At 39.4% G+C, this 21,178-nt stretch overlaps 1 protein-coding gene across 4 annotated transcripts in view; it reads right to left on the minus strand.

Moving 5' to 3' along the window:
* The window catches only part of TADA2A (transcriptional adaptor 2A), a 112,695-nt gene that overhangs the window by 52,576 nt on the left and 38,941 nt on the right, over window positions 1–21,178 (minus strand). For 2 of the 4 annotated variants that reach the window (XM_056816435.1, XM_007481902.2), the window contains exons 9-15: window positions 11,850–11,913; window positions 7,812–7,855; window positions 4,902–5,012; window positions 3,307–3,378; window positions 1,658–1,790; window positions 761–804; window positions 94–147 (exon numbers count right to left, since the gene is read on the minus strand). In XM_056816435.1, coding sequence (XP_056672413.1) covers window positions 94–147; window positions 761–804; window positions 1,658–1,790; window positions 3,307–3,378; window positions 4,902–5,012; window positions 7,812–7,855; window positions 11,850–11,913 — 522 coding nt within the window. The remainder of the gene's footprint in view (window positions 1–93; window positions 148–760; window positions 805–1,657; window positions 1,791–3,306; window positions 3,379–4,901; window positions 5,013–7,811; window positions 7,856–11,849; window positions 11,914–21,178) is intronic. The other 2 variants (XM_056816436.1, XM_007481903.2) reach the window with 1 other exon arrangement.

Consider the following 21,178-nt stretch of genomic DNA (forward strand, 5'->3'; position numbering starts at 1 on the left):
AAGTATGCTGGGTTCACTCTCCAGGCTGTCCCATACTGAAGAGGGAAAAGACAAGAAATGCACACACACTACATTTACAAAGTATTACATCACCCTTGGGTTTCTGGCAAGGGACATTCTTCTTGGTTGGCAAGTAGGCTGTATCACCTACAATTAAGAGGCAGTGTGGTGTAATGGCTAGAGCACTGGACTTGGGAGTCAGAAGAACTGGCTTCTAGTCCTGGCTCTGGTATTTTAATAGGTGAATGACCTTCAGCACGTCACAACCTCTTTGAACCTGTTTCCTTGTCTGCAGAATGGGAATGATAATATTTTCATTCTACCTCCCCAGAGCTGTCATGAGGATTAACGAAGATAATGTATAGAAAGTGTTTATGTCCCCCATAAAGTGGTCTCCAAATTATTATTGTTACTTATCTTGGTGGGACAATTCTCACAATCTGTAGTAATAACCATGAGTAAATGAACTACAAATGAAGAATAAAATCTCCCCCACCTTGAGGTCTTCCTTCTCCAGTCTCTGCATAGCTTGGGGAGGGGAAGAGAGGAGAACTATACTTTTATGATGACAAGAATCAAGGATATAAGGTAGTGTTTAGACACATGGGTCAGACTGGAACATAGAGACTCTGGCCATAGCCTAGAAGAAAGGCTGAGCTGATAATACTACTCCTGCCACTCACCCTCAAAGATATAAAAGTAACCCTAACGACAGACAGGCAATCTCCTTTCCAGTTATTCAGGACTGGGACATAATTACCTGAATTTGAAGCCATTGGAATTGAAGGACACAAGCCTGAATCACTATAATAAAAAAGAAAACATTGAGCTTATGTTATATCACAAAGAGAAGGTAACTGTCACGAAATGGCCTCTGGAGGTCCTTTAAACCCAATGAAACAGAGTCCACTATTTCTCAGGGGGCACAAGACTGAGTTTAGCCACTAAGCAGGAAAACTCTCTTGGCAGAAATATTGAACTGAATTAGATGAGATTGTACACACTCTGAGATCACCTTTGGGAAAGTGAAGACCAGGGACATGATCCTCCTAAAGTCCTAAGACTTCAATTGGATGGGAGGGACTGATATATTTTAATGAAATCAAAATGACTAAGCAGGATTAGAGAAGTCAGTCATATTTCCCCAAATTGAGAATAAATCACTGTTCTGATGCCAGACTGTTTAGAATTTGAGAAAATTCTTAAGGGTTTCTCTTCTCCCATCTGGAGGGGCACAGTTATTAGCACTCAGAGCAGCTGCCCTGGGGGTTGAGGAGTTAAAATTAGCATAGTGGGAAGACCACTGGAACTGGAGTCAGGGGAATTGGCTCCATTTACTATTTGTGTGACCTCAGCTAAGTCAATGAATCTTCCTATGCCTTCCTGAGAGGGTTAGAATGATCTCTAAAGGAGGCAACAGAAAAAGCTAGATTTGAAGTCAAAAGACACGGTTTCAAATGATACCACTCCAAACTATCTATCTGACCCCTGGGCAAGTCCCTTAAGTTTCCTTCTCTATAAAATGAGAGTTCTAGAGACTAAATAGCCTCTAGGATCCCTTCCAGTTCTAAGTCTTTGATCACATGATGACTCCATTTATGGAGCCCTAAATCCTATGACACTAGACTTCCCATAGCCACAGGGACTACAGCCATACATGTCAGCTTGCCGACGGAGCCACTGTTGGCAGGCACTGCTGTCCTGAATGTACTGAAGGACCTCCGACAACATGGTGCGCTTCAGACGCTCCTCTTCTCGGGTCTTCTTGAGGTGATCATAGGCTCTGGCACCTGAAGAAAAGGCCAAGACCATGAAGCCCATACCTGCTCAACAGTGTTGCCTGGATCTTCTCTCTAGCCCCAGTCACTGGTTGTGCTGTCAATTTTTTTACAAAACTGCTTTCAGTATCTGGAGAAAAATCTAACATTTTTTCTGACACTGGATGAAAAGTACAACTTTTCCAAAGTACTGCTTATTTGAAACTGGTCAGAGGGTTTTCCCTTTCACCCTATTTAAACCTAGGAGGGGCAAGAACCTCTAATATGGAAAGATTCCTTCCCAAAGGCTGAACCTATTCTTTCAGGGCTACAACAGAACAGAGTGGAAGGTGGGGAGTGGGGATAGCTTTCAACTACTAGAGAGATGACAAAGGAGGAAATGGGGAAGGGAACCACTGATCTGACTAAAGGTGTCTGTTTTTTTTTTCCCCTAATGCAGCCCATCCTGTACTATTTCAAATAAACTTAACTGAAGTTTAACTCAAATTTGTGAAAACTTGGATAAAAGGGAAAGACAAGATTCTCCATTTCTGCAACAAAGAAGATATAAGCTGGAACCTAGTACCTGATAACCAATATCAAAAATCAAGTGACAAAAAAAAAATCAAGTATAGGCTCAGATCTGAAGAGAGAACCTGGCCATAGACCTAGTAAGGCTCTTGGCTTTGTTTATGTTCTGTTTTAAGGGAAGTCTGGTGAATCTAAAGACTCCTTCCTAAAATCAGGTTTTTAAATGCATAAAATAAAATGCATGGGATTAAAAAGGAAACCAGAAAAAGTGAAATGCTGTTCAATCATTTCAGTTAGGTCTGACTCTTCGTGACCCCATTTGGGGTTTCCTTGGCAAAGATACTGGAGTGGTTTGTGATTTGTCTCCAGCTCATTTTATAGATAAGGAAATTAAGGCAAACCAGGATTAAGTGACTTTCCCAAAGTCACACAGCTAGTGTGTGAGGTTGCATTTGAATTCAGGGCTTCCTGACTCCAGGCCTAGCATTCTTATCTACCATACCAACTAGATGCCTCATTGAAGAAATTAACAAAATACTGAAAAAGCAAGTTCACGGCCTCCAGGTTAATAACCCCTGCTCTAGATTCATTCTTTCATCTGTCTTTTTCTCTATAGATCTGTTTCTTTGACATTTCTTCCACTCTGAAAGACACACATGACTATTCAAGTATAGGCCTACATTAGGAAGTATTAGCCTGAAGTCCATGAACTTGTTTTGAAAAAAAAAATTAATAACCACATTTCAACAGAATTAGTTTACTTTGTAATCTTATGTATTTTGCTTTAAGTATTCAAAAGACAGTATCGTAAGGAGGTATCCTTAGGTCTAACAGACTGCTCAATGAATCCATTACCCAAATGAAGGTTAAGAACCTCTGAATGCATGAGGCTACACAGGAAGTTAAGAAAAAGAGTTCAAACTGTACCAACTAAAAACAAAGTAGACCTGCCCCAGCAGACTGAACAACACCAAACCTTCTGATAGAGGCACATGGAAGTCAACCTGAGTGTACTTACTACAAAAATTGGTGATCCCTGCCGTCCTGTATTCCTGAAGCCGCCTGATTTCTCTTCGAAGCTCAAATTCTACTGTCTCCCCCCCAAAAAAATAATGAGTAAGGACAAACAACAGAAAGATAAGAAGTGACAAATTGATTAACATTTCCACAATTTGAGTCATTCTACCTTATAGCACCAGGAGCAGATTGGGGAGATTTTATCTGGGGGGAGACTTATTTAAAAATTTCTCCCTATTGACAGATTCAACCAGAAGCTGATAAAAAAAAAATTACAGATGTTTTCTACTTGTTGTGCCCAGATTCTTATAGGCCTGTTGTCTCCCAGGGACCTGAGAGCTAATTGGCTTCAATTAACTCTTCTGTAAAACTTAAAAAATAAAATAAAATAAATCACTTCTGTGAAAACTTTAGGCCCTGGCAACCAAATTCTTTTACCTATGAGGTCTATCTTAGAGATTAGCTGATGTGTCCCTTCTGCAGGGAAAGTACAAAGGCCTCAGATAGTATTTCTTTGCAGCTTTTCTCATAAAGGGACAAAAGAGCAGTTTGTTTTCCACAAACACAAGGTTTCTGTCTGCTCTGAACAGACAGATCAGGTAGCACAGGCTGGGATGTTAAGCAATGGGGCACTATGAGCTTGGAAGAGTTTTAGAAACTGGGTTCTGACAAAGGAATGGCTCTGTCAGTTGGGAGGGCCCAGCTCCTTAGGGTGATACATGAATAGAGTTCAGTACAAGCTGGGGCAGGAAATGAAGGATCACTCATCAGGACAAACTGCATGTGGACAGACAGCCAAACAGGGCCATAGAGTTGGCTCAGACAGACTCACACAATTCTCATGCAAATACTTGAGGGATGAAACACTGGATAAAAATGTTAGTAAGATGCCTTCCCAAAATGCTCTCCTTGGTAATTCTAGGAAGCACAGTAGCCATATATACAAAGGCCATAGCTGAGGCTACACAATGTGCTGGTTTAAAAACTTCATCTTACTTCCTAGGTTACCTGGGGCTTTATTCAGTGGTGGAAATCAAGTGAGGGAAGCTGTTCTTTCAGAAACTTCAAATTAAGGGAAGAGAATACTGGTCATGCCACCTGTAGGATTCACTAAATTCCAGTGCCACTAAAACACCTTGTGCATCCCCAAAGAAATCACTTAGAAAAAAAGTTCTTGTTACCCACTCTTTTTTTTTTTTAAACCCTTACCTTCCTTCTTGGAGTCAATACTGTGTATTGGCTCCAAGGCAGAAGAGTGGTAAGGGCTAGGCAATGGGGATCAAGTGACTTGCCCAGGATCACATAGCTAGGAAGTGTCTGAGGCCAGATTTGAACCTAGGACCTCCCATCTCTAGGCCTGGTTCTCAATCCACTGAGCTACCCAGCTGCCCCCTACCCACTCTTCTTCCACCCACAGAGCCATAAACTTATCCCCAGGGTCATAATAGAAGAGACAAGACAGAAAGCTATCTATTAAACAAAAATTTATGTTAACAACTCAACCTAGAGCACCCCTTTTCTTTGTATGTGCATGTAGACACATATACACACAGACACACACAGACACACACACACTGAATTTCATTGCTTCCCTACATGCATAGCTTTCAATGAATTTGTCATGCTCAACTGGTCCCACAATCCTTGCGAACCGTCTCATTGTCTCATAAAGATCTTGGACCTCTTTGGGATAATGCCGCTCCATCACTACAAGAAATAACAAGACATGACCATTGATACCACAATGGAAGGCAAGGGATTCCTAGATCATCTCTGTTTCCTAAGAGGAAAGGGGAGGAATGGGAAAAATCATTTATTAATCACCTCCTAAATGCCAGGGACTTTGCTAAACACTTTACAAATATTATCTCATTTGAGGGAAGGGATAGTTTCAAACTGCATGTGACATATTCACCCATGACCAGGAAACAAACAGGAAAAGCTATGAAAGCAAAATATTAATTATAATGTGAATAGCCAGCATAATTACCACCCAGTGATGTTATCACACAAGAAAATCTCCAGGGAGCACCCGTGGAATTGCACATACCTTGTCTTACCTTGTCAGGGGCATCTGCAAAAGCTAACGGGAGACACAATTGAGGGGCAACACCTAGCATCTTGAGTCATACTTTCTGATGTTATATGTTGCACTGGACCCACCCAGATACATAGCTTTGTTTACTTCTCCAGAAAATTCAACAGCCAAGTTAAATCTGTTGTCTTATCTCTGACACATACACCCCTGATGTTAAGTTATCCTTCTCCACTTGCCCCCAGGTAAGGGGCACAGTTCTTCACTATGTACATAGGGTATTTTGAACCCCAAATAAATCTGGGAAATTTGGAAACTACAACTATTAAGAGTGACATTTTGCTGCTGACCAGATAAGTCCCATCCAAAGTAGTCAAAGCCAATAGCCTCAACAGTCACGTCTTTCCACCAAATATCTGCAGCAGTAGGGAAGAGGGGTGGGGTGGGGGAGGGGGGTCAGGAGGGAAAGAAAGGGCAAATTGAAGCAGGTAGACCTGACCCTATTCTCTAGGCACTCCTGCAGTCACTTGTTTTCCCAACTGCTGAAATAAACATCATGAATTTGGGAAGAATCCTCTGGTTTTTTCTGAGATTGAGGATATCCCCTTTAAATTAATCAATCTCCAGTAGAAGACATTCGATTCCTGTTAAAACTCCATGGACCAATGGAATGCCCAGCAGCTAACAATGAAGAATCCTCTAAAACTAGAGGGAGAACTTATTAATTTACTGTATGAGAGAGTATTTTTGGCATAAGATCAGTCTGTTTTGGATTTTGTCCAAGGAGGCTGACTGTATATGGCAACTTAAAAGCTGACTTTCTCTAAAAATGTGTCAGCTTATGTACCCAGTATCCTGGCAGCTGAGTCCTTCACATCCTGGCTTTTAGCAGCAACAAAACTCCCATGTACTTATTGCATAAAGCTGTTGCTAATGAAGTAATAGAGTTGGAGCGATATTTTCCCATTCAATGATAATCAAAACAGAGATGACCAAGCAATCTCTATGGTGAGTAAAGGTCAAAACACAGCTGATTTATATGCTCAGTTGGCAAACCCTGCAATATGCTGGGTAAGTCTAACTTCCCCAGCTTCCTTCAAGTTTTCAGCTAAAATTCCACCATCTGTAAGAAGCCTTTTCCAATTCCCCCTTGATGCCAATGCCTTCCCTCTCTGGATTATTTCCAATTTATCATCTATACTATATATACATAAAATATATGTAAATACATGCGCACACATACATGGAGAGAGAGAATATAGATATATATTGTTTGTATGTAGCTGCTTGAATGATGTCTTCCCCATTGAACTGTGAGCTCTCTGTGGACAGGGACTATGTTTTTGCATTTCATTGTATCTTCAGCACTTTGCATTGTTCCTGGCACATAGTAGGTGCTTAATAAATGCTGGTTGACTATCCTGGGCCCAAAGGAAATCATTAAATCAGTTTCACCTGGGAGGTGGTCCCTTCAAAGTGAAGGTCAAGTTACTTCTGGATGACAACCTAAGAGGTCCCAAGAGTGGATAGTGTAAATACTGAGCCAATGACTATTATTACATCTTCATTTTATTTAGCTGAACAAATTATATGCTTTGTTGCTAGAGAAAGATAGTAATGAGTTTTAATCTGTCCTAGCTATCAGACATGCTCCCATCTCCCTAAAAGACAATACTGTGGCCTTGAATGCATGCCACGAGAGGATTGGCTAAAGGTACTGGGAGTGTTAAGCCTCTGAGAAGAAAAAACTAAAGAGAAATATCATCAAAGCCATCTTCATGAACCTGGAAGGCTGTTATATGAATGAGAGATTAGACTTGTTCTGCTTTGGCCCCAGAGTATAAAACAAGAAACAACATGTGTAATTTGTAAGAAATAAAAATGCCGATTTCATATCAGGAAAACCCTCCTAACAATTAGAATAATCTAGAAGTGGAATAGGCTGCATTAGGAGATACTGAGTTCCTCCTCAGGGGAGTCTTCATAAAAGGCTAGATGACCACTTATTGGATGTGCTGCAGTAGAGATCTGGAGGATGGGAATGACTTGGACCAGATGCTATTGAGATCCCTTCTGATTCAAAAAATCTGAAAATCTAGATACACCAAGTCAGAGTCCATGATGGTTATATATTAAGGTTGTAAAGTTTAGCATTCCCTTTTGTTAAGTCCCTTCTGTTTCACAACATACAATTAAGACAGAGCATCAGCTCTTGTTGACTTTTGATAAAACATGTATATAACTCAAAGGTCAACAAGTTTGAGCTATTATTATTGAGTAGGTGGCCCCAAAACATTTCATCATGTACTTTCAGAAAGTGATCCAGTATTCTTCCATTAGTATTCAGATTTGTGTTCTCTTAATTTAGAAATTAATTGCTTTGTCCCAAACCAGAGAGGGTACATGATTAATTTTAATCTAGTCATTCTTTCTAGAAGATATTTTAAAATAAATATATTAATAGTACTTACACTGAAATTTTTTAAGATTGATTAAGCCATGATCTCGTATAATCCTAGAATGAAAAAAAATTCACAATATTTATGCATGACAACAAATGTAGTGCACCTTCCATGAAGAGGAGAAAGGGAAATGTATGGAGAGCTGGCCTCAGTCAAGAATGGGTCTAATTGACATAAGAAAAAAAAAATTGGTCTAGTTGGTGCAACTAGATGGCTCAATCTCAACTAGAGATCCAGGCCTGTAGAGATAGGAGGCCCTGGTTTCAAATCGGGCCTCAGATACTTCCTGGCTGTGTGACCCTGGCAAGTCACTTAACCCCAATTGCCTAGGCCTTACCGCTCTTCTGCTTTGGAACTGATACTTAGTATCAATTCTAAGACAAAAAGGTGAAGGTTTAAAAAAAAAAGAATAGGTCTAGTCACTTGGGTTTGAGTCAATTAACCCTCAGTGACTTTGGGCAACTCTCTAAAACAGAGGATATTAACTCTTTGGGGCATGTGGACAGATTCACCATTCCAGGAGCTTAAGTAGGAAAAAAAGATTACATCTTTATTTAAACTAACCTCTAACTGAAATATAGACTTTCCATAAGCTTCACCAGACTGCTCAAGGGACCCATCACACAAAAAAACAGGAGCAAGTAAGTGCTGATCTTCCTTGTTAGAAATAGTTTCCTTACCAAGAGGAGAAAAAAAAATTCTCCACCTAAGTTCTAGTTTGATGCTTCCTCATAGTAAGGAGAACACAGGGAACCTACTTCTGAATTCTCAAAGCCTACACCCAATTCAATATGAATTTTGGCAGATCCTACCAGACCTGGCACATAGTAGGCATTTAATAAATGTTTACAGATTGATTTGTTTGGTTGATTAAAAGCTTCATGGAAGACCTAGTTATGGACTGTATTTCTATTGTCTGAGGATCAGCATCACAAAGACCAACTCAACACCACCTTTGAAAACCAACTACTCACAGAGCAGCTGTGAGGGATATGCACTGGTACAGAGAGTACTGATCCATCCAATAAATATGAAATAACTTATGTATAGCAATGCTTTCTATACACAGGTTAAAGAGTCAAATCAGGGAAGTAAAGAATAAACTGGTAAACTGAGACCCAAAAAAGTGAAGCTACTCTCTTGCAAGATTCTCTTGGCCACTGAATTGGGAACAAAATCTAGAATCTTAAACCTCTATGAAACTCAACTGCTCCACAGATAGATATTTTTAAACTTTTGCTTTCTGTCTTAGTATCAATTCTAAAATAGAAGACTGCCAAAGGCTGGGCAAGTATCTGAGGTCAAATTTGAACTGAGGTCCTCCTGACTCTAGGCCTGGTACTCTTTCCACTGTGCTATCTCACTGCCCCTTCAAGAACATTTTTTACCCTGGCCTGCCTCCATACTCCTAGAATACTTCTCCTCATCCTATATGATGAAATCTGACTCACCTTTCAAGACCTAGCAAAAATGTCACTTCCTCTATGAAGTCTTCCTCGATTCCTGCCCCACTTCCCAAATCTACAAATGATCTCTCTTCCCTGAACTCTCATAAGGCTTTGTACCTTTTCAACTGAACTTATTCTATTGTGTATTCTAGTCATTTGTGGACATGCCTTACCTTCTCTACTAGACTGTCATCTCCCTGAGGGCAAGAACAGGATCTTAATTCTGAATCTTCTCTAATTTCAAGACAATGTTCTACATAAAACATTTAATAAATGTTTGTTGTATCATATACTTTTTTCCTGTCCTCACATGGAGTAGTTGCTCAATAAATTTCTGTCAAATGAATGAATCAATCTACAAATGTACTTCATATGATAAAGGATATGTGCCTGTGTTTACAAGGAAACAGGCAGGTCAGGAATACCATGCTAAGAGACAGCTGGGGAAAATCACCTAATTCACTGAGGCTATACCAGATTAACCATGAAAAGAATATGATTAACAGTTCAAATTCAATTCAATAAACATTATTTCCTTCCTGCTATACAGCAAGGCACTGTGTATGCAAAGATAAACTATGACCCAATTCTTGTTCTCAAGGAGCTTACATTCTACTAAGAAGGCATGGCATATCCATTGTTGTGGTGTCATTTCAGTTGTGTCTGACTCTTCATGACCCAATTTAAGGTTTTCTTGACAAAAATACTGGAGTGGTTTGCCATTTCCTTCTTCAGCTCATTTTATAGGTAAAGAAACTGAAGCAAACAGGGTTAAATGGCTTGCCCAGGGTCACATATCTAAGTGTGTGAGGCTAAATTTGAATGCAGGAAGAAGAGTCTTTATGATTTTAAGCCTGGTGCCATCTTCACTATACCACCTAGTTGCCTCTCTATGGCACACACATAAACAAGATAGAACATTATGGAGCAAAGGAGAGACCAAGATGAATTAATCTAAGTTGAGATTCAGGGAGTAGGCAGGAAGTATATTAATAGGCTTTGAATGATTTCAACAGGTGGGGATGAGGAAAAAGTACATTTATTCAGGAAATCCTGGTATCATGGAAAGGGCACTGGATCTGGAACCACAAGACCTGGGTTCAAATCTGAACTCATACTTAGTGCTTTAGTTTGACCTTGGAAAAAGTCTTTGGGCTTTGGTCTCCTTCTCTGTCAAGTAAATGGATGGGACCAAATAATCTTATCTCTTCTACTCTAAATTTATGTTCTTAAGATCTAGTTATATGGGACAATTTGTGAGAATGTAGAGGAGAAAGCCAGAATGTATATTACTGTATAATTCCTGTTTAATGGAGGGAGCAGGACTATAAGGCACTCAGTCTGTGAGTGAACCATCAGAGGTTAATTAATGTCAGTGTTAAATGAGGATAATACCAACATCTGAATCTCAGCTCTAATCCTGAGTCTCTATTACTCTTTGTCCCCAATTGTGTTTCAGACAGAACAAAAGCTTGTATTCTCAGGAACAATGAGTAGCTGTTTATTTTAGAGCTTTCTAGCACAGAGAGCCTTGCATTCCCACCAAGGGCACAGGGCGGATGAGACCTACACTTCTCATACAAGTTCCTAAAGGGGAGGACAACTCAGGCTCAGGGACTCCTGCACTGGTGCCTTGTTCCTTCATTGTTATTTCCTGTGTTCCAATTCTAGTAAATACCTTGTTAATGCCATGGGACCACCAGAATCTCTCTCTTGTAGTCACTCTCTCCCTAATAAAGTTCTTCCTTACAGACAGACATACATACACCCTTTACAAATTAGAGGCATCTAACCTAAATCCATCATTGTACAGAGGTACAGAAACTAGGGACCAGAGAAAACAAATGAGTCTAAGATCTCAGTTGGCAAAAAAGCATCAATCAATAAGCAATATTTATGAAACATATTTTGTGTGGTAGGCACTAGGAAACAAGACTTAAAAACCAAATCATCTCTGCCTTCTAGCTAGGACAAGTATTTCTCCATTTCATAGATAAGAAGGCTGAGGCTGGGAGGTATTAAGTAACTTGCCAGCAGAGACAGAGCTAGCAAGGGGGCAGAACAAGGACTCCAACCAAGGTCTTCTAACTCCAGTCCTGGTATGCTTTCTACTACACTGCTTGTCTCTGTGACCAAACTGGACTCTAATAACCTTAATACCCAAGATTATATTTTGATTTTAATAGAACACAACCCATTATTCTGGGATATACCCAGAAATCTGCCTAGAAATTATCCAGTGTCTGAAATTCTTTTGAATAAAAGATTCTTATATGAGTGATTGGTCGTAAATGAGAGCATTCAAAAACAACAATAACCCTAGCAAGCCAAAAATCCCTTGAATCTAGCTCATACTTTTCTTCCTGGGAGATCAAAAATGCATATCTGCATCATCTCATTTGTCATCATAAATTCCTGTGAGGTAAGGAGGGAGTGAAAATGGAAGAAGCATTATCATTCCTTTTTTGACAGATAGAAAAATTAAGGCATGGGGACTTGCTCAAGGTCACAGAATGAGTAATCTGCCACACATCTCTGACATGCCCCATGCAGTCAACATTTCAATGTCAGAAGACAAGAGTCGGTTGAGTAAACTTACTTTTTCCGCCTCTGCCTCTCCTTTAACCTGGAGTGATAGATATCTACCACAGCAATCTTCAGGGCTGAAAACACAAAAGCCACGACAAAAATAAATCTATTGTTCAAACTCCCCTAGTCCTTGAAGTACACGTGGCCAAATGATGCAGACTTAATCACCAGACATTACCCTAAGTCACTTAAACTCTTGAGCAGCAAATTCTAACTCAAGACCCCAGGCTTTCATTCCTTCCCCTTCAGAGGTGCAAACTTAGTTATTTTATTGGGAAAGAATATGAATGGCATCATCTTTCTGTAGAACTTCATTTTAATCTCTCTGGTCATTTCTTTAAGGTAAGAGTAAACAGTTTAGCTATCCACATGCAAGATAGATATGAGGCCTGGATACTTAAAGTAATGCACTGTTGGAAATTACATCAGTTGTATAATTTTTAGAATTATTATCCATTGATAAGTATTCAATAAATACTTTCTACATTCCAGGCTCTGGTCTAGGTGCTGGGGATACAAATACAATGCAAAAAGCAATTCCTACTTGCAAGAAGATATACAGGATCATAGATCTAGAGCTAAGAGAGATTTTGGAGGTGATGTAGCCCAAGCATTCTCATTATGGGGGAGGGGGGGAACTGTGGCCCATACAGGCTAAGTTACCCAGATGGTCAAGTATCTGAGGTAGGAATTGAATACAGATCCTTTCACTCTGTAGCCAGTATTCTTATAAATGCAGTCAAGAAAAGTCTCGTGAATTGTAAACCCAACTGATAAGGAAGAAATTTATTAGACCACATGGAAATGAGGACAATGAAGTCAACTGGTAATGTAGAGGGGCAGCTAAGTGCTCAGTGGATGGAGTACCAAGATTGGATTTGGGAGAACCTGAGTTCAAATCTGGCCTCAGATACTTCCGAGCTGTGATTCTGGGTAAGTCACTTATAACCCCATTTGGTTAGTCCTTGCCTTTCTGTCTTAAGAATCATTACTAAGACAGAAAGTAAGGGTTAAAAAAAAAAAGCATAAGCCCACCTGACCCAGGAGAAATGTGGAAGACCCACATGGAAATGTGGACAATAAAATCAAGAGGTATTATGTAAATGGAACTGATGTAGATTGAGGTAAAATGAAGTCAGGAAATAAGGTGGGAGTAGGACTCAAGGAAAGGGGAATGGCATTTACATTTAGACTAGGATGTAGTTGGTTTGACATGACTAAACAACAAAAGTAGTTGGTTTTGATACAGATTTTTTTTGATGAGGAAGAAAATGTTTTAGGAATAAAGTTTTGCATCTGGTTTGTGAAAAGCTCATCCCCCCTTCCCCCGACTGAAAACTGCTTCTGAATCTCTCCCCTGATCTTGCTTACCTCAATCTTTTCCTGACTAAAACTAAAATCTTCTGTGAAGCCATGGAGAAAGGGAAAAAGGTCTCAGTAATTTGTCCAGAAATTAGCACAGACTTAATATGTGCTGGATAGCAGGGCAACATGGAGTACTGCACCTCAGTTTATGGTCATTTATAGACTATTTGGTGGCAGATTCTCCATGTTCTTTTCTTCTTCTCTTTTTAGAGTCACTGCCTCCCATAGGCTATGGCTCTCATTTTCCCTCATATTTCTCTGTCTACCTATGAGACATCCCCCCTTGAATTACTGGTCATCACCTTCAAGTTATTATCTAAAGCTAAACTCATCTATCTCAAGCTGGATCCTTCTCTTGATACCCATTTCTATCAAAAGGATCATTTTAATGCCAGTAACCTAAAATCAAAACTTGCCATCTTTGAGTGCTCTCTTTCCCTCAACAAGTAGTCACTATGCCCTTCTTCCTGTATAGTGTATTTCATTCTTGCTCCTTTCTTTCCATTCCCATGACCTAACTATCCTACACTAGGTGTTCATCAGCACACACCTTAATTACTGAAGTAGTCTCATATTTGGTCTCTCCTAAAAGAACTTCTATCATGTCACTCCCTTATTTAAAATATTCAGGAGCTCCCAATTTCTTGGAGGATAGTCAAAACTCATCAGTCTGTCATTCAAAGCACCTCACAGTATGAATATAACCAACTGTTTCAATTTATCTCCTAACATTCTCTCCATAAACTTTACTCCTGACAAAATTGCATTCCTTCCATGCCCAAAATCCCTGTATCTCTGCCTCTGAAGATTCCTTTGCTCTGACTTGCTCCCCAGTGAATACTGTCCCATCTACATTAAGGTCCTACTGAAGCTCCACTTCATCTAGGGAAAACTTTAGGAGAAAATGAAAATCATCTTCAGGTATCTAAAAGTCTACCTGTAAGAAGAGCAATTAATTTTAATTTAGTTGGCCTCAGAGGGCAAAATTAGGAAGAGTGAATAAAAAATGTACAATCTTAGAGTTAAGAAAAAACTTATTAACAATTATAGCTGCCCCTTCTCCCCCAATAAACAATTAAAGCCACCCATAAGTGAAATGGTGTGCTACCAGATGCCATGGGCTCTTTATCACTGTAGAGTCTTCTTGACACTATCACTGTAGAGACTTCAAGCAGAGATTGAGTCATCATTTATCAGGAGGAACATGGAAAGGATTCCAGCTCAAGTTAAGTGGAAGATCTCTAAGGTTCCTTCTAATTCTAAGCTCTCTAATTGCTCCTTGTTAGCTTCTCTGACTGAAACTTTTCTTTTCTCTTAACCTCTAAGGTTTACTAAGAGGTATTTAGGTAGAATAGAATCATGGCTTTGGTGTCGGGAAGAACTGAGTTAAAATCCTGTCTCAGACACTTTCTTCTTGTATGACCCTGAGCAAGCCATTTAATCTCTGCTTCTTCATTTTCCTCTTCCTTCTTCCATTTTCCTCATTTGTAAAATGGAAATAATAATGGCACCCATCTTATAGAGTTGTTATGAGAATCAAAAGATATATTTGTGAGTTTTTTCTTGTATATGCAATATTATTATGTGTCTTCCTTCACAGTATGAGGAATGTGAAAATATGTATTGCATGATAGCCCTAGTATAATCTATATTAGATTATTTACTGCCTTGGGGAAGGAAGAGGGAGGGAATCTGAATAGCAAAATGTCAGACAACAATTGTCAAAACGTGTTTCTACATGTAATTGAAAAAAATGTAAAAGGTTTAAAAAAAGGAGATAACATTTATGCTATGCTAACTTCAAGGGTCCATGTAAATGCTAGTTGTTGTTATTACTACTATCTATTTAATTATAACTCTCATATGAAACTTAGCTATACTGTTTTGTGGTGCCTTTTAGATTGGTGATTTGAACAATGGCACTGTTAGTTAGCATTTTATATGTCTACATCTTACATCCCTGATTAGATCATGATCTCCTGGAGGATAGGACAAATGTGGTATAGGTCTGTATCTATGTGGTGTCTAACCCAGTACTATTTATATATCTTAAGTTTTCCATAAATACTTGCTGAATGAATGATAAGAGACAAAAAAAGATGATTCTGTTATAAACAGCTCTGAAAAAAAGGCTGGGTAGGAAAGATGTCAACATTATTTTGCAATAAGTCCTCATTTATTGACTTAAATTTCTCTGTTTCTCATTACCATGGTTGGTTGAGAATGGAATACTTAATTTGAAAGAAGGTTCATATGTGAAAAACCCTCAGGGTCTCAGATTTTTACATTAACAAGTCTCTAGTCTAGAGAGGAAGAAAGCTGTTGGTAAAGAAAGACAAACTCTTGCCAACTCCAGAAAAAAAACGTGGGGAGCTAAGGGTTGGAGGATGATCATGTAACCAATCCATGTTACTCTGAATCATTCTTCTCATTTAGATTTCCATGGATTCTGAAGGCATCCTAAGGTTACATTTTCTGGGTAGGTCCTAGAAATATCTTGATGAATTGGTATCTCCTTAAATAAGTTTTGTGTAGGCTGGTGGGATTTTTCCCCCCTTTTTTAGCTAGAAGGGAGCCAAGAAAGATTTTCTCAACATTATTAAGTGCCAATGTATTCCCAAACGAAACAGGGCTGGGCAGATGGTCTATCTTGAGTGCTCTGAGAAACTATAATGGCATTATGCACCTAGAAAATGTTATCAGAATTAACAAACAATACACCATATTCTGAAGTGAGGCAAAGCCTTCAGTCATGTCTGTGTTTTGTTTTTTTTTCCCTTTCTTCCAAACACTGGAATAATTTCTTCCAGGGGAGAGTTGGCCTTGTCCAATGACACAACCTGGGATGGTCTTCTCCCTAGAGTCCCTACAACCCTGGTAAATTCATACCACAATCCTTTTGACTTCTTTTCTGAGGAAGTTGGGAGGTGAGCTTTTAAGTTAAGGTGGTACAAAGTTTAACCATGAGAGGAATGAGTCAGCACTCAATCTGCACTCTTCTTTAGTGCTGGATTTTATGGTAGATAAAAAGAGTGATCCAAAGAGGAAAAACCAAGGCCAGACCATCTCATTAGATTTGCCAGTTTGGGGTCATGATGTGTAATCTCAAAAATAAGCTGCCAGGAAATAGTATAGAGGTGGCATTTACATAACACTCTGAGATTTACAAAGCATTTTACATATATTATCTCCAATAAGCCTCTCAACAATCCTGAGAAATAAGTAGCGGAAATATTATATTCCCCTTTTATATATGGGGAAAATTACAACTCAATAGAGGTTAAGTGACTCACCCATGATCATACATCAAGTAAGTAGAGGCAGGGCTGGAAACCAATGCTCTCCTAATGCCAGCACGCTTTTTATTATACCATATTGCCTAAGAATATCAGAGAAGCTGGCCTAGAGATAGCAAATAAGGAAGGAAAGACCGTTTGTGAATGTAAAGCAGTGTATCTTTCCATCACTTTATCCTCAGGAGATTCTCAGAATTATAACACAACTGCCTCATAGACGGGGATAAAAACTAGCTCAGTTCTAAATAGGTGGCAAAGCTGGAGACTCAGGATCTTAGGGCCGCTCTATCCAGACCACCCTCTTCTGTTCTGGTCCAAAAAGATAAACATCTTGCATCACCACAGAAGGCATCTGGACTTGTAATTTTTAACTAGTGTCAGAGTTAAATAGTCATTGCAATAAGCACTTTGCATTTTGCAGAAGAAAAACAGGACCTGGGACCAGATCTGGGCTCCAGGCCCAGATTTTCTGCTTTTTAGCTCTGTGACCTTGAATATCATTTATTCTTCCCCTCTGAGCCTCATTTCCTTCATTTATTTTTTTGTTTTTATTTTTTTTACATTGAGAAGAATATTTTAATAAATCTTTCCATGTGTATAGAACCTTTTCCATTCTTAAGTCATTTCTTCAGTATAGATAGCTTTAAACCATGAGTTGAGTTTTATCTGCATACTCTCATCTTTCTTTTTTTATTAATAGAATTTATTTCTTGGTATCTCAGTCCATCTCTCCCCTCTCCACATCATAGAAGGTTATCTTTATTTTTATGAAACCCTTTACCTTGGGCCTTAGAATTGATGCTAAGTATCAGTTCCAAGGCAGAAGAGCAGTAAGGGTTTGGCAACTGGTTAAATGACTTGCCTAGGGTTACACAGTTTGGAAGTGTCTGAGGCTACACTTGAACCCAAGACCTCCCCCATCTCCAGGCCTGGTTCTTTATCCACTTAGTCACCTAATTGCCTGAAACATTCTATTGTATTTTATTTATTTATCTATTTATTAACAAACAAGGTTAAGTGACTTGCCCAGGATCACACAACTAGGAAGTTTCTGAGGCCAAATCTGAACTTGGGTCTTCTCCAGGTCTACTGCCCTATCTATTACACCACCTAGTTGCCCTTTAGTTCCCTCATTTAGAAAAACAGAGGTAAAAATCTTTTAATATGGAAAAAGGAGGAGGTTTGAAGGTAGAAACAGATGTGAATTTCCAAGCCCAGCTATGACCCTCCTAGTTGTATGACTAGGAACCTGAGGGGAGAGAATACTGGGCTGAGAGTTAGAAGCAGACTGGCATTCCATTCTCAGCTCAAACCTTTCCTAGCTATGTGACACTGAGTAAATAATTTCAACTCTGGAAACCTCAATTTCCTCCTCTGTGGGAACTTGCACTAAACATTTCAAAGGAATTTACTGAGGAAAATACTTTGTAAACCTTACAGTATTAGTAAGTGGAAATTATAATAATCATTATGTATGAACTAGACAAAAAGAATTCAAAAACTTCATTGATGTCTCATTTTTTCTTATTGGCATGACAGAGGGCAAGCCACCTTCCCTCCCTTCCCCACACTTTTGTCCTAGGGTGACCCAGGTCTAAGTTTTCCTCTCATTGGATAGGCACACAATTGCCTGTATTGCTGTGTTCTCTGTGTTCCCTATGTTGGATAGTGAATTCCTTTTTCCAATGTGGTCCCAAGACTTGGCCTTCCCCAGACATGATGAAATTCTGATAAAGTATTATTCTTATTTTTCTTCCTAAATATTATGTTTTAAGTATATTTTGGGAGAGACATGAGTGTGGCCATTAGATCTAAAAATACAGAGAAATCAGAACCCCCTCAAAATTATGGTGCTGGTGAACAAAAATAATATCCCCATTGTCACTTTGCATGTTATACTGATAGAAATGATTAATAATAATAATTTTAAATTAGCATTTATCTTGTATTTTACAATTTGTGAAGTGCTTTACATAAAACTCTTATTTGAGTGTCATACAGAAATACAATAGATGCATTCCCAAGGACCATGAAACTTTTCCAATTGACTTGAGACTGACTTTCCATAACCATTGTTCCCCCATTAGATGGTGAGCTACTTGAGAGGAAGGGCTCACATTTGAATTTGCTTCTCTATGTATTCTCAGGGCTTAGCATAGTGTTTGTGCTTAATAATGTTCTATTCATTCAAAGATTATAATCCCTATTTCACAGATAGGGAACTGAGGCTCAGAGATATTGTGGCTTGACCATAGTCACAGAGCTAGTATGAAAAGTAGGATTCAAACTCAGGTCTTCTTGATTCTGTCAGACACTTATTACATTCTGCCATGCACATGGTCTCTCTATTACAGCTAACACACACACACACACACAGACACATACACACACACACACAAGCACACATGTACTCATTATATATATGAGGATATAAAACATCAAGGTGTTTTTAATGGGGCTTTACTGTGTTGCCAATAAGGCTGAACACACTTAGGAAACTGCCATCTTAGGAAAGAAAGAACAGGGTGATGAGTTCAATAGTCTGACAAATTCTTTTCTTTACTCTTTTAACTTCCAAGACACTAACCTACCATGTTATTTTCTGGGATCTGTGTGGGAAGGACTAAATGAGAAAACATGAAGAGATTGTGTTGGAAAAATTCTATAAATACTGCTGATAATCGGTCCTGTTGTTTGATCCTCTCAGTAAAATTGAAACTTGGATGACTAGCTTTGGGGAGGAAAAAAGAGAAAGGGAAAGAACACACAGGACCAAAAGAAAATGGGAGGAGGAAAAAAACTGGAATTCACCCAGAGCAAAATTCATATTCAAAGCCATGTCTTTTCTTTATAAAGCACATTCAGAAAGAGGCAGCTGATTACAAGATTTTAAACATGTGAATATCTCAGGGACTACCACAGTAATGTAAGCAGAATAGGAATGAGAAGAGAGATAGCAAGAATAAGAATGATTGGTTCCTGGTTTTCTTAAAACAGTTAAGAAAGAGCAAAATACCAGAGTGGCCACTGGAAAAAACAAACACCACTACCCAAGCTATATACACTGATGCAAGACAGTTGAAATCCCCACTTCGGAGAAGGAGCGGGCTCTCTCTGATCATATGAGGGATCAATGGCAAAGCTTCTTAAAATGCTGGTCCTAAAATATTTTAAGAGGTGGGCAGAAGTCAAGAGGCACTCCTGCCCACCACAGTATATTTCCAAGACTGTTCAAAATAGCAGACAACATGTTTCTTTTTTTCTAACAGAAGGCACTTGCTACTTGCCTGGAAAAAAAGCTGACTTGATGGCCCCAGAGCACCCAGGCCAATAACAATTCCTGTTGCAATCATAGCAGTAGAAACCTGTGGGTCAGGTATTCCTGGAAGTAGGGGGCAAAGCTTCTTTAGGCCTTTTCTCCATGACCTCCCTTCTGAAGAAGCCATTAATCTGATGGAAGTATGACTAAGTGGATAAAAGCTCTGCTCTTGGCTCATTCCCTGACAGAAAGACCTTAGGCAAATCACTTCTGTGTGGGAGGGTGTGGGTGTGTGTGTGTGTGTGTGTGTGTGTGGGAGGGTGTGGGTGTGTGTGTGTGTGTGTGTCTCCTCTTCTATGAAATAGCTTTTTAAATACCTAATCCTACATCCCAGGAATGTTGTTAGGTTAAATGAGGCAACAAATGTGAGAGGGCTCTTTGGAAGAGCTACAAAAATCCAAGGAATGTATGATATGCCTATAATTCTTCAGAAACAAAACCAACAAATTATCAACAAGGGTGAGGTATTGTTAACAGGCAAACGGATGTACTGACTAAAGAGGCCCAGGTCTCTTTGTGCCACACAAATGGGGAAGGTAAGGATTAGAGACACAGGTTACAATAGATGGAACTAAGCCAAGGTCCATGCCTTAGCCGAACAATTTTCAAAGTTTTCTCTCTCTCTCTCTCTCTCTCTCTCTCTGTCTCTCTCTCTCTCTCTCTCTCTCTCGTTCTAAACCCTGATATTGTGCCTTAGAATTGATAAAAGTATCACCTCTAAGGCAGAAAAGTAGTAAGAGCTAGACAGTTGGAGTTCAGTGACTTGCCTAGAGTCACACAGCTAGAAAGCATCTGGGGCCAAATTTGAAACCAGGTCCTTCCAACTCAGTGGCTGGATCTTTATCCACTGAGTCACCTAGTTGCCCTTCTATTTCTCAAATGAGAAAAAGGTAACCCAGTCTTAGAGAAAAAGCCTTGGAATTCCATTGAGGAAGTTCCCATGACCTCATTCTTGCCTGCACTGTTAGAAACTAATGGTGGGCAATGAAAAATGCTACATCCAGTACTTGAGAACGCAAGAATCCTTGGGCAACCAAAATCCACAGATTCATGAAAGAAAGACAGACCAAATGAAAGGGCACTGACATAAGGAAAGGGTGGAATGGTTAAGAGGGGAACCACACAAATCAGTTGCATCAAGGAGCATAAAATCAGAGGAAGGGGAGCTAAGGATCCCCTCCATTATATCTCTTTGAAGCAATAATGTGCTTATTTCTTGGTAAAAGATGGGCAAGTAGCACACTAGGTCCTGCAGTCTTCCTTCCCTCCTTCTCCAAACTGTTGCAAAAGGCTCATTTAGAGAATCATAAGATCATAGACCTAACAGGGCTAGAATGAACCACAGAAGCCAACCTCCTC

This window comes from Monodelphis domestica, chromosome 2 (genome assembly GCF_027887165.1).
Source record: "Monodelphis domestica isolate mMonDom1 chromosome 2, mMonDom1.pri, whole genome shotgun sequence".
NCBI lineage: Eukaryota > Metazoa > Chordata > Mammalia > Didelphimorphia > Didelphidae > Monodelphis > Monodelphis domestica.